We start from the raw sequence: 13495 nt of genomic DNA, 5'->3' as shown, positions 1-13495 counted from the left end.
CGAACGGGTGCCGCCTTAAGGAGCTTCGCCCCTAAAATTGGGAGACGCTCTGCCTTTAAGAGTTGAACGCAATAGTGATATCCAGCCCCATCCTCATCGTGCTCTGTTTCGCTTGTCATTATGTTCAGTCGCCCGGTCTCACACACACGCACGCGCGCACACACACACACACACACACACACACACACACACACACACACACACACACACACTCGACATATCTATATAAAGGTAAAGGTTCCCGCCCTCTTCAACAGCACTTTTATGACAACAGTGTACCCACTATGCGTGTGCAAGAGAATGTGCACACTAATGTGCATGCCCTTTGTAATGGGCGGCATGCTTTAAACCAGCAGCAATTACGCGCGTGATACTTTTTCGAAGTTGCGATGCACCCAGTACGTGTTCGTAAGGGAATACGCGCAGTAATGCGTGTGCCTTTTGTAATGCGTGGCCGCCTTCAAACCACCAACTCGTTATGTAGTTCACTTGGTGTGAACTGCATAACTGCAGAACTGCGCTTGTACCCCGTTTTACTGCGACATTACATCTCGTACTGTGACACCTGTACGCAGGACGCGTATGTTTGTGAAGCATTAAAGTTATTTTCAGTGCAGTTCCAAGCAATAGAGTGGCTCTGTGGTAGAACACCTGCTTGACACGCAGACGGCCTGGGTTCGATTCTTACTCGAACCTCAGATTTTTTATTATTACTCATTTTATACAAGATGATTTCTCGCTCACAACCAACGACGCCGACGCTGGAATTTCTGCGGAACCAGTTCTGTCTTAGAAAGTTATTCTTAGAAAAGGAGCAGATCGTGGACCATAGTCAAGACAAAGCAACATATCGAAAGCTTGGTTAACACACTGTGATCAAAGCTTGTTTACAGATTGTGCACAAAGGACGAGTACGAAGCTCGATACAACTGTCAGTGAGCTACTTCTCCCCGTAGAGGTATATGGAAATATGGGCTCCTCTAAAATCGTGCGCGTTTATATATATATATATATATATATATATATATATATATATATATATATATATATTATATATATATATATATATATATATATATATATATATATATATATATATATATATATATATAAAGGAAGGAATATGACTTTTAAGGGCTCGTTTCTTAGACACATTATTACAATATTAATGAGAACTAACAGACAATAATACCAAAGAAAGTATAGGGGATGTTATTCGATGTAATTAGGATAAAGTGTGAAGAAAGTAAAGTGGACGAAAAGATGACTTGCCGCCGGCAGGGACCGAACCTGCGACCTTCTAATAACGCGTCCGATGCTCTACCACTGAGCTACGGCGGCGGTCACCGTCCACTTTATGGTGTATATATGTGCATTTAAACGTAGGAGTGTTAGTCAGCACAAGTCGCAGCCATGGCGGTGAGTGTGGAACACTCTTTTTCTGCCTGTTGGCGTCACGTAGCTCGTGATCTTTTTACGAGGTGGCAGCTGACCAATAATCCCTCGCATACTACCTGAAGGCATCAAGTCTGCCAAACGAGACCCTCGCTATGAATGAAGGAGAGAATATGATTTTAAGGGCTCGTTTCTAAGTCAGACACAATATTAATGAGAACTAACAGACAATAATGCGAAAAAAAGTATAGGGGATGTTATTCGTTGTGATTAGGATAAAGTGTGAAGAAAGTAAAGTGGACGAAAAGATGACTTGCCGCCGGCAGGGACCGAACCTGCGACCTTCGAAGAACGCGTCCGATGCTCTACCACTGAGCTACGGCGGCGGTCATCACCCCGCCCCCTAACACTCCTAGGTTTGAATGCACATATATACCCCATAAAGTGGGGTATATATGTGCACAGTATCTACTTTCCTCTCGAAAGTTTGCACGAAAGGCGTGTCCCGAAGACAAACAGTGAATAACCCAAATATCCACGTGGGATGTGGTCTAAAGAACTCAGTAAAATGACAAATGCAAAGCAACAAAATGGCGAACGGCGAACGGTGGTCAAACACTAAATATTAAAACACCTTCCCACCTCCGGGAGGCAAACGCCACTACCTGCTTGAAGCAGTGTGCAGAAGCGGTAGTTTACCATAATCAACTGGAAAGTGCCATCTCCGCTAGCCCAGCACACGTCTGAAAGCGCCGGCTTTAAGGAATGAAGAATACAATTTCATCAAAAAACTTACGCCCACACATGAACGTACGAACCAAAACATCTTCCACTTTCGCTTATCATTGACGCGGCAGCTGGTGCAATGTTACGCACTGTAACTCCTACACTGTTTTATCGTGTATCGGCTAGGCATGGGCGGGGGCGATTTCTTTCCGCGAAAAAAAGAAGCGTCAGTGATCCTATGCCTCTAACCCGAGTCGTGTTCTGTTCAGCCAGTGGCGCTCCCTAGTTGTGGAAACGTCTTAAAGGCAAATTTACGAAATAGGCATAAAAAGCAGAAAGTTAGGCTTCAAAAGATACAATAAAAGCATTGGGTTGGGTCTCTGCTCGTCGCCAGCCTGTTTCAACGTGCACGCAACAGTAATGATTAACATCATCAGTTTGGCGAGAGAGAACATCTTTCTTCCTCCTGTTTCCATGCCTTCCTTTCGATTCCTGCACGCTCATTTCATGCGAGAAACAAACGGCTAAATGTAGATAATATCACACCACTTCGAAGTACGCCTGGACGCAGTTATTTAGGCGTTTGGATGCCGGGCGTGTTTCCGGAGAGAAAGAAATTCAGTTTCTGTCTAAGTAACACGATAGCAGGTTTCATATTCAATTATTTTTGTTTCGGCGATCAGTTGTTGAACATTTTTTAGAAATATTTATTGAAGAAGAAGTCAGGCAAAATAGACCTGCTAATCATTACACTGAATAGGATAAATAGTATTCCTTAGGCAGTATGACTTTCTTGTCGTTGTCACTGTCCCTCGTAGACACATCGCGATCGATTGTCTTCTGAAACAATGTTCATAAGAAGTTCCTGAATTTCCAAACACTATGCATCTTCCGTGAGACGAGCACCCTCGGACAGGACCCTTAAAGGAGTACTGATACGATTTTGAGGCATCGCAAAATGGACTTTTTTTTTCCCTTAGTACGCAGTGTTAACGCTCTCCCCACACTGGAGTCCAGCGACACGTATAAAATATTTTACTTGATTTTTTTACTTCGCCCAGCATCTGCAAGCCAGCCCCACCGCAATATACATTATCACGAGTCAACACAGTTCACTGGGTTTGCGAACTCCGCGTCTCGCATGCAGCCCAAATCGCAGAAATCGCTGTCGGAGTCGCCAGACGACAATTCATTCATCGTTGTTTACGTGCACCACGCGCGACTGACAGAGCTGCTGCTAGTACATCGCGGGTAGCTGTCTACCCGTGACTTCAGAATGTGTTTACACGTCACTGCGATGCCGCCTCCTCGATATAAAAACCGAAAGTGTTTTTTAAGGCAGTGGTATTAAAAAATTACACCATTTCCCGCTAAAGGGGACCATGAGGCGATGCGAAGCCGGTGCACCTGCACGATCGCGTTCCGTTGGCGTTCTTTGGGCATGCTACCGACCTCGCGTCGTGGAACGCGAAGAGGAACGCTATGCGCGTCTTGTCTTCCCTCTAGCCTGGCCGTTAATTCGCGCAGGGCGAGCGGGGAATGCAGTCGGCAGGCATGCGAGAGGGGGGCAGCGTAGGAGAGGAGAGAGAGGGGGAGGGGACGCGCATGCGTTGGTGCTCACGCGGCGTTGCGCAGGAGAGAATTTCGGGATGTCTAGCCCGCGCTTCAGAGGTAGAGTGGAAAGGAGGAGGGGAGAGGGGAAGTGGAGAGGAAGAGAGGTAAAGTGTAGAGGAGAAAGGGAGAGGACAGGTGGTGAAGGAGAAGGGGAGAGGGGGAGGAGAGAAGGGAAGTGGAGAGAGTAAGCGCATGCGCAGTAAGGGTGGTCACGCCGCACACCACCACCACCACCGGATTGAACTCCGCCATAAGATACTTCGCATCTAAAAACGCCAGGGCTGCGCGGAAAGCGCAGCACAGTCACAGAGGAAGCTGGAAGAGCGGCATTTTTAGAGCCCGTTGTGAAATCTATTGGGGCTACTAACACAAGTACACTTGCAAAGTACCCACTATGCCATAAATCATAATTTTTTGAAGTAGGGAAGCAGACACTATGCCATTTTTCGTCATTCTGTGGATAGCCGTGGCACCCGCTAAACGTCTGTAAGGCATTATGTGCACTGTGTTGATGCGGTGCCTGATGACGATGAAGAATTATGGCAGAACCTTTTGTAATGGGTTGAAAGCATTTAACAACCCACTCGTTGCGCAATTCGCATTGTGTGACGCCTGGTTGTTATTTTACTCTTCTACGACGCTATATTACATATGTTAACATGGTTCCTTCCCGAAGTGAAGCCTGTATAGGACCTTTTTGCCAAGGAGTTTCAAGCACCGGCATTGCTCTGTGGCACAACACTGGGCCGCCGCGCAAAGGGCCCAAGTGCGAACTCCGTTCTATCCCAGATATTTTTTTCTTATTTCGTGCGATAGCGGTTATGGACACCGGCGGCGGCGGACAACTACGGCACCAAAAACGGCCGTTGTTGTGATCTCATAACAGCTTTCGCTGTAAAACATATTCATTTCATACCCAGGCACCACGAGACTGTTTCTTAGGGTTCTCGACACCAGTGTTTCTATTCAGAGCAACAAACCGAAAATAGTTAAAATTTGTGTCAGTACTCCTTTAAAGGGTTAGCTCTCAGAATCGTCTTCCAAAAGAAAAGGAGGCGAGAGAACTTCTCTTCCCTCATTTATTTGGTCCTTTAGGCTGCTCATTCGTATTCTTTACAGCGCTGTGACAAGTTTGAAGGATACTATACCAAATCACCCAATCTTTAACAATAATTGGACTCGCTACTTCTTGGGCACCAATTCAGTTTACCATTTCACGGCAAGTCCACTATGCAGCAGAGTTTGATAGCGTTGACCTTGTGTTCCGAAACTCGACTCTCAAAAAAGTATCTTGCTCTCGTCTCTCAAGCACTTAAATAAGGGAGCGTAAGAATTACGTAGCAAATCCACTAGAGTTTGAACACTAGCAGTAATATTCTCACACTCCATACATTCCTAAAGTGGCAGTGAACGTCATTTTCTTCATTAATCTGATCGGTGCGGGAACAGAAAAACGGGGCTGCGATGGCTATAGAAAAACGTAGCCTCTCAATTTCTAGTCGATGTCTCGTGCATATTCGCTGTAGGCGCATCGAGGGCGAGGTATCACGCACCACCGTGTCCCACGTGGCAGGCGACGGTGAGCCAGGCGATGGCGGCGCACCAGATGGTCCGGTGCAAGGCGGCGTAGCTGGCCACCAGGGCTGGGTGCACGTCGAAGCCCGCTCGGAACGGGTACACGCCCCACAGGGACACCAGGCCGCACAGGAGCGCACACGCCCAGCCTACCCACAGGGTGACCTGCGCATGGACGCCTCATAAGTCGTACATCGGAAACGATCTGTAGCGCAGGAAACACCGACACAAAAGACAGGAGAACACATACGACGCCCAAATAGGCCTAATTCACAAGTTCGGTCTAACTTGAAGCATTGCGAAAACAAAGGGGGCAAGTATAAAGAACGAACACAACAGGACGAGCGCTCGTCTTTTTGTGTTCGTTCTCTATTCTTGATATCGTTATATATATATATATATATATATATATATATATATATATATATATGTGTGTGTGTGTGTGTGTGTGTGTGTATATATATATATATATATATATATATATATATATTTATATATATATATATATATATATATATATATATATATATATATATATATATATATATATATGCTCGCATATAGTACGGTGAACCAAAATTATGCGAGGCTTGCTTGTTATTAGATGCGAGGCAGCTTATGGCGGAGTTCAATCCGGTGGTGGTGGTGTGCGGCGTGACCACCCTTGCTGCTCATGCGCGTCCTCCTCCCCCTCCTCTCCTCTCCTACGCTCGCCCCCTCTCGCGCGCCTCATTCTCTCCTGCGCAACGCCGCGATGAGCGCCAGCGCATGCGCGTCCCCTCCCCTCTCTCTCCTCTCCTACAATCCCCCCTCTAGCGCCTGTCGACCACGTTCCCCGCTCGCCCTGTGAGAATTAACGGCCAGGCTAGAGGGAAGACACGACGCGCGTAGCGTTCCACGGTGCTTTAAATGGATGGATGGATGCAGCTTACGGCGCGGGACTTCGCCCCAGCTTAAGAACCTGGCGAGCCAGCTCCTAAAAAAAAATTACACCATCTCCCGCTGAAGCGAACCATCTCTCCGCTGCTTCGCATCCACACATGGTTCCCTTTAGTGGTAGGTGGTGTAATTTTTTACTTGTTTTTGTTGCGCAGCTAGTCATGCATTCCTTGAGTTTTAGGTAAGTTCAGTTTTACTCAGGGAAGTTAGCTGTCGTCGATGGGCCTGGTCACGGTCGAGCAGCACAGCCTCTCAGAAACAGGCAATCGTCAAAGGTAATATAATACATAATTGCAGAGGTTTAACGTCCCAAAACCACGATATGATTATGAGGGACGCCGTAGTGGAGGGCTCCAAAAATTTCGACCACCTGGGGTTCTTTAACGTGCAATTAAATCAAAGTACACCGGTCTCCAGCATTTTCGCCTCCATCGAAAATGCGCCCTCCGCGGCCGGGAATCGCCAAAGGTCGAACACTTTAGTCCGATCAGTCTATATTCCTGAAATAGCAATGCACGTAATATAAGGCGTTGAAGTGTCTCGCAGGAGCCACAATGCGTGCATGCACGACGGACTGTCCACACGCTCTTGCTTATACGAGCGTCCGAGCACCAACACATTTCCGATTTTCTTCCCTCTCTTTTTCATGCTATCTTCATTTCCTCTATTTATTCTCTCCTCCCGAAAGAGTAGGCAGGTGTACGTGTATGTTTGCGTATACATACTAAATAACAATAATTTATTATCGCGAAAAAAAAACAACGTAAAAACAACGGGCGAACACAAAGAGACAGACGAGTGCTCATATGTCTTTTTATATTCGCCCGTTGTTTTTTTTTTTGCCCGTTTTTTTTTACGTCATGAACAACCAACTAGCCGAATTACCGCCCTTGTGAACAAGAATTTGCTGTTTTGTGTTGCAATCGCTTGTGTATCTGTTCTTTACCAATATGGCTGAGGATGATCCACGCTAAACGCCTCCGACCCTTACCGCACCAACGAGCTTTGGCAGAGAGCCTTGGGCAGCTCCAACCTCGACGATCACCTAAGGCTGTTCGTGAGGGTCCAAGACATCGACTCAGGGCGCCTCTGCTAAGCTATCTGCTTAAATAGCGACGTTTATTTCGCCCTCTCTCTCATTGATGAGTCAGCGCAATGGCAATCGATACGCGTCGTGCTGACACTCAACTACGAGAGACTTAAGCAGTGTAAATGGACTGAAGCAACAGATTTGGCATACGAGCTTCTCAAGCAGCCCAGCGCGTTTAGTCGCCAGTCGTAGATATAGTAACACGAATTCTGGCACGAAACACCTCGTGGCGTTCATAATAGAGCGCATTCCCTTACCTTGCTCAGTGTGATGGTCTTGTTCTTGACGAGGTAATAGCCGCACAGCAGGCCCACACAGAAGGGACCGAAGTGCGTGAACGGTTGGAAATACAGCAGGTTCAGCTGCTGGACTGCTTTGCTGTGGTTGGAAAAAAATAAAACCCAGAGCCTTCTTTATGTGGGCTTCATGCACAAATCGGGAATATGTCGCCAATGCAAGGATATCAGAAAAAAGAGATGCCTGTCGCTCCATGCCACGTGCTTCTACCACGAATAACACCAGAGCAGACACTGTATGCTCGACTTGGTGAGAAAGTACAGAAAGATAAGCATCGATTCTTGGCGTAATAATGAACAACGAGGGAAGTGGAAAATAATGAATGAAAGGCGATTACATTAACAGCAAGAACGTGTGAATAACTATCGTACAAAGAGAACAACAAACTGAATGTAACGAAAAAAAAAACCACAACTACCATTTCTCTCCCTCTCCCCCTCTGGATGAAAATTTCCTAAACCAAATCTTTACGATAGCAGAAGATACAGGACCGATAGCTAGAACACGATGAAAACCATCGGGTTGCCGGCACTTACTGGGGCTGTCGATCCATCACCCTTATGTTATAAAACGTAGAAACAAAACACGATGTGCACGTCCAGTCTACAGCAATCACAGCGGTCCTACAGATGACCTTTCATTTTGTTTCAGCACTGAAAAAGAAAAGAACGCTTGGGCCAACAGACAAAAAAATATACAGTGAAACCTCGGTGATACGAATCTCGCGGGGTTACCAAAACTATTCGTATGATCCGAAATTCGTATCACCAGAAAACATGAAAAATTAGTATGCGACAAAATAAAGTTGGCATACGTTTTGATTCAGTGTTTCTCAGGGCCGCAGCGGCGTCATGAACAGCTCTGAATGATTGGCAGTAAAGTTTTTAAACGACAACGATCATACTTGTAATCGTATGTAAGGTGCATGCGCGCTTGTGTAATTAATGAACCAGATGTGTTGTGCCATGTGACCGCTAGTAGCCCCTTCCTAAGCTTACTACGCTTTACTGTATGACATTAAAGTACTGCGGTGAAAGTGACTTAAGAAGCGCTTGCGCACGATAGCTGGAGCCCAAGCTCCTTCGCCAAGACCGTCCGCTTCGTCTCTTGGGCATCTTGGGGTCTTCGTCCACCTTTAATCGGACTTCATGGCGGACCCGCAGCCCAAGTTTCAGTCTTGTTTCATAGAACGTCTGATTGCGGGGACATGGCTTGCATCGACGTGGGAGGCACGTGTTAACACAGTACAAAGACGCTGCTTCCTCGACGCGTCGAAAAAGAAAGCGCGACGTCAACGTCATCTGTAACCTAAACGCGAAGGCGCCTAAATGCCTCCAATATTCGCGCGCGCTATATCGGAGGCAGCGACGCACCGTCGATGGTCGCGCAGCGCGCATGCCCGCGCCCGCGCATGACTGCCGCGTCCTCTTCCGCGACAGCGTGGACGCACCTGTTCGTACCTGTACGCTAGCGTACGTTCGTATCAAACATCGCGGGGTGCAAATCGGTTCGCAACAACCGTACTCTAATACATTGCAGGCTAATGGGCCTTGGCCGGGACCACAGAAAAATTCGTATCACCCCGAAATTTGTACGAGCCGTGATCGTATCACCGAGGTTTTACTGTATTTATTTGACTGATAATACAACCCATGCACATGATCACCTCCGCGGAAAAAATTACCATAATGCAAGAAGGCGATTCAAAACGCGCCGTCGGCACACAACCGATGGGTCGTGTTCCCGTTAACAGATCAGAATTTTCAGAGTAACAGTGCCCTATAAGCTGACCTGAAGCTTTCTTTGGAGCACGCAGCAAAGCCACTGCCGGGCGAAAGACGTGTAGCAGATTATATACAGAAAGCGTACCTCCACTCAGAAGTCATGAGTAGCAGAGCTGGCGGCAGGTCGAAGAAGTAGGTGATGAGGCCCACCGCCACGCAAGAACTCAGGCAGAGCGTGACCAGCAGCGCCAGGCCCAGAGATGAGCACCTGCGCCCACGAAAGGCGTCACACGCGGCCGTGCATTCGTGCCGCAGCACTCCACGCCAAAACAGAAAAGCATGCAACGCAGCGGCGCTACAACAGCACACCAGTATCAAGTTTACTTGCATGCGTATCACTCGACCATTCAAACTCACAATCGATTGAAAACACCATATCTGAAGCCGTTGTACTTCGTACTCAAACGTCAAGCCTAGAGGCGTGGCTTCTCCTCCTACCAAGCATCATCGCTCCTTCAATTCAGTATACCAATAGTGACCATGTGCGCGAAATATGTGTGTTCGGCATTTCTCACTATAACCACGATACAATTTAGTGAAATTATAGCTACGAGGCGCAATGGTCATTAACTTATATCTATCGATGTATAATGTGTATTATGTTCTTGTTTTCATGTTTATTTATTTTGTTTTCAATTTTGCTTCTTTCTTTCTGTGTGTATCCTGTACATTTTTCTTTTAGCAGGTTGCGACTTTTTTTGTGGGATGTCAGGCGTACCCGTCAGCTAGTGTCATGTTCAAGCCGCAACAGTGAGCACGCCTGCTATTCTGTGCACTATGTTGCGCATTTAGCCAAGGTTACTTTTTTTTTTCTTTAGCATTCTTTTATGATGATGTGGCAGCGTCCCAGCCATGGCAGTGGCGGCAGTTTCAATACTGAAACGTTACACAATGTCTCGATATCAGCGCGTCCATTTCGATAAGGGGTTCCTTACTGTCTCATATGCAGAAAATCTGGACACTTTAGGTTGGTTTACCCGCCCTGTCATACCGGGCCGAATTAACAAAACTTCTCTTTCGTAGGTGCGTTTTCCCATTGGCCAACTGGCTTCGCTAATGATATGCCCCGCATCGTGATTGGCTGAAATATTCTCCCACGAAAACTTTTAGCGTAAGACGTTTTTTGTGAATACGGGCCCCTGTAACTTAACAGCACCATTTCAGCATAATTCCTTAAGCTACAATGTTTGGAATTACGGAAACGATGCAGTTACATAATAAATCTCAACATTTCTCACCTAAACCGATTATTCAAGGCGACAAAAAGAAGAAAAGAAATCCAGGGTGCCGAAACAGCTACACCTCACAAACTATAGTAATAAGGGCCCGTATTCACAAAAATGTCTTACGCTAAAAATCTTCGTAGCAGAACATTTCAGCCAATCACGACGCGGGACAGATCAATAGCGAAGTCAGCTGACCAATAAAAAAACGCACTTACGAAAGAGAAGGTTTCTTAATTCGGCCCCTGAAAGCTATAAAATACATTCTGGTGTCGAAACCACTGGGCTACTGTTCTTACGAGAGTGCATTTTGTAGTGCAATAATGAGCTGCTATAGCGCAAAAATAATTGTAACTATTTACTTTTCCAAGTTAGCGCTCCGTGATTGTCCCAAATTTTTCGGGGCACGCCCATTTCGCTTGTCTGCCACACGATGTAACGAGAACCGCCAGACCGACAATTTGAAAATGACATGGGAAGAGTGCGTATGCTCTATTTTGCATAAAATAAGTGAATAAACTGTTTACGATTCTGTGTCCTTGTGTCCATTAGCCCTTCGCTATGGGTCCTAAATTTTCGAGTCCCGCCAACATCGGCCTGCCTGACACGGGGCGTCATAAAAACGTGAAAACTCACCACTGCAAACAGACCAAGTGGATTGTTTTAATAGTTCAAAATGACCCATTCCGAAATGAATAGAAGATGACTGCCCGACAGTCATTCTGTCGGTGGATGCTCTGAGCTGCCGGCGAGAATGGATTTATTTGCGCATAATCGATGTTTTGTATGGCATAAAAATGTCGTTGAACTTTTTCAGTACGTATACGACATCGCCCCCTGCCAACTATTCTTCAATGAGGGCACGTTAGTTACCCGTTGCAAGAGACCGCAATAGTTAACGAGTTACCGCATGATAAGCAAGCGGAAGCAGACCAAGTGTAGGCGCAGACGCGTCCCTCTTCACCTGGTATTCCACTTTCACTCCGCAAGCTCGGCTCAACTAGTACCCTGTCCATGTCAGCCTGTGAGATAAAGAAATCGTTCAGAACAAGCGATGCTATTCTTTTTTTAATAAAGGACCTCCTGTAAACGAGACGAGCGTTTATCTAAGGTGTTCAGAAAAGTTGCGGGTTGCTGCCCATGCCTAAGTATAGGTGGTTGCATAAATCTAAAACCAGGTATAGGTAGGAACAGAATCACAATGGAATACATCTACTTTACAGCAGCCCTGTACCACATCGCCACTCTGGAGAAATACGCCTCCGCTTCAAAAATTGTAGCTCAGAAAGCGTGACAGTACGCTTGCAGAAAATACTGATTGAATAAAACCAAAAGCCAAGGTCCGAATCAATTATTTGGATTTGCAGCAGATCTGCCGGATACGTTTGCTTTTCTCAAAAATTGTTATTTTTTACGTCTCTTCTCGTGAATTACTTGCTGTCAAAATAATGAGCACTCTCATTCTCGTTAATGTATCTCGTAAACTAGCAGAAGCCAGGATAGAAAAACAAGGAGGGAAATGACAAAAGTTGCAGGAGCAAAGCAAGCTTCCATTAGCAGAGCCTAGCAAGACGCACTCTTTCGGATGAACAGTACAGCAGCTGCGACATTGCCGCTAAATGAAGTTCACGGTAAAGAAAGGAAAGCGCAATGTTTAGATTTACCCGTATCTGCGTTTACAAACAGAGTCAAGCCAGTGTGCCAAGTCGTAGCCCGCGGTTGTTGGTTCCGCACTTACTTGTAGATGAAAAGCATCAGAGGCAGAGCCAAGACGAAGAACTGCATGTTCACCGCTTGGAACCAGGTATGCAGAAGACACTGCGAAAGAAAACCTGGTTCAAATCCGCTCCCTTCAGGATGTCCCATTGTCGTTTTCGACAAAGTAACATCGACCGTCAATACGTTATGGTCTCGTGGGCAAATCAATGATACCGATCAAATAAATGTGTGGCGTCCTCACTCTCCGTAAAACCTAAACCTGCGATACCGCGCCTGTTTTTCAGATCGGCATATCAAATTAGACAGGATTACATTACGGCGAGCCTGCGCCCAATACAGAAGAACGGCCGTAACTAGGATTACTGCTTATAATCAGCCTCAAACCCACTGTTTAAAGCTTACAACAATTATATGCCATAATCAGCACGTTCGTCGTCTGCTCGACACGTTCTCAGCATTTTCGCGTCGAAACTTCATGCGAATTTCGACGCGAATTTTGGGCGCAAGTTCCCATCCACGGAGCATTTCATTTTGGAAGAAGGCATAAGCACAGTTCCAAGCTATTATGAAAGAAAATAAAAAGTAGATTGATACACTGACGCGCACACTTTGACTGCTTCGGAGATCTGAAGGTAACGTAATGGGCTGTTGATACAGATAACACAATACTATGCTAACGCGTTTTTTTTTTTCACGAACAGCACTGATACAGTACACCATAGAACCCCGCTGTTACGTTCCTCACTGCTGCGTTTTCCTGGCTGTTACGTCGTTTTCCGCCGGTCTCGGCATAGCCTCCCTATAGAATCAGATCTATTGAGAACCCCACTGATACGTTGCAACTGTGAGACCGTTCCCGTATGATACATTGCCAAGTGCGCTCCGAGCCAGCCGAGCGACCACGGAAAAAGGAGCGGCCATGTTGACTTTTCACGCAGCTTGGCTTGGCTTGACCGTAAGATTAGCCGCATGAGTGGCGCAAGCGACACGCATAACGTACTTTCGGTTGCCGCGAACAAAAGCACAGCCTTAGAGATTCAAATTGCAAACATGGCGTCTATGACGTAGTTGGTCTTAAACTTGTTTTCAGCTCTCGCGAAAGTAAGGGCTTTGAGGTTGGCATTTGTTTCCAC

At 46.3% G+C, this 13495-nt stretch overlaps 1 protein-coding gene across 1 annotated transcript in view; it reads right to left on the bottom strand.

The window, feature by feature from the left end:
* Window positions 1–13495, bottom strand: part of LOC119398442 (nose resistant to fluoxetine protein 6-like) — an 80465-nt gene that overhangs the window by 6678 nt on the left and 60292 nt on the right. The window contains exons 11-14 of the mRNA XM_037665352.2: window positions 12382–12461; window positions 9506–9628; window positions 7597–7717; window positions 5289–5475 (exon numbers count right to left, since the gene is read on the bottom strand). Coding sequence (XP_037521280.1) covers window positions 5289–5475; window positions 7597–7717; window positions 9506–9628; window positions 12382–12461 — 511 coding nt within the window. The remainder of the gene's footprint in view (window positions 1–5288; window positions 5476–7596; window positions 7718–9505; window positions 9629–12381; window positions 12462–13495) is intronic.

Source organism: Rhipicephalus sanguineus, chromosome 1 (genome assembly GCF_013339695.2).
Source record: "Rhipicephalus sanguineus isolate Rsan-2018 chromosome 1, BIME_Rsan_1.4, whole genome shotgun sequence".
NCBI lineage: Eukaryota > Metazoa > Arthropoda > Arachnida > Ixodida > Ixodidae > Rhipicephalus > Rhipicephalus sanguineus.
Note: the sequence above shows the minus strand (reverse complement) of the source record. Positions and strands in the feature narration are given on the sequence as shown.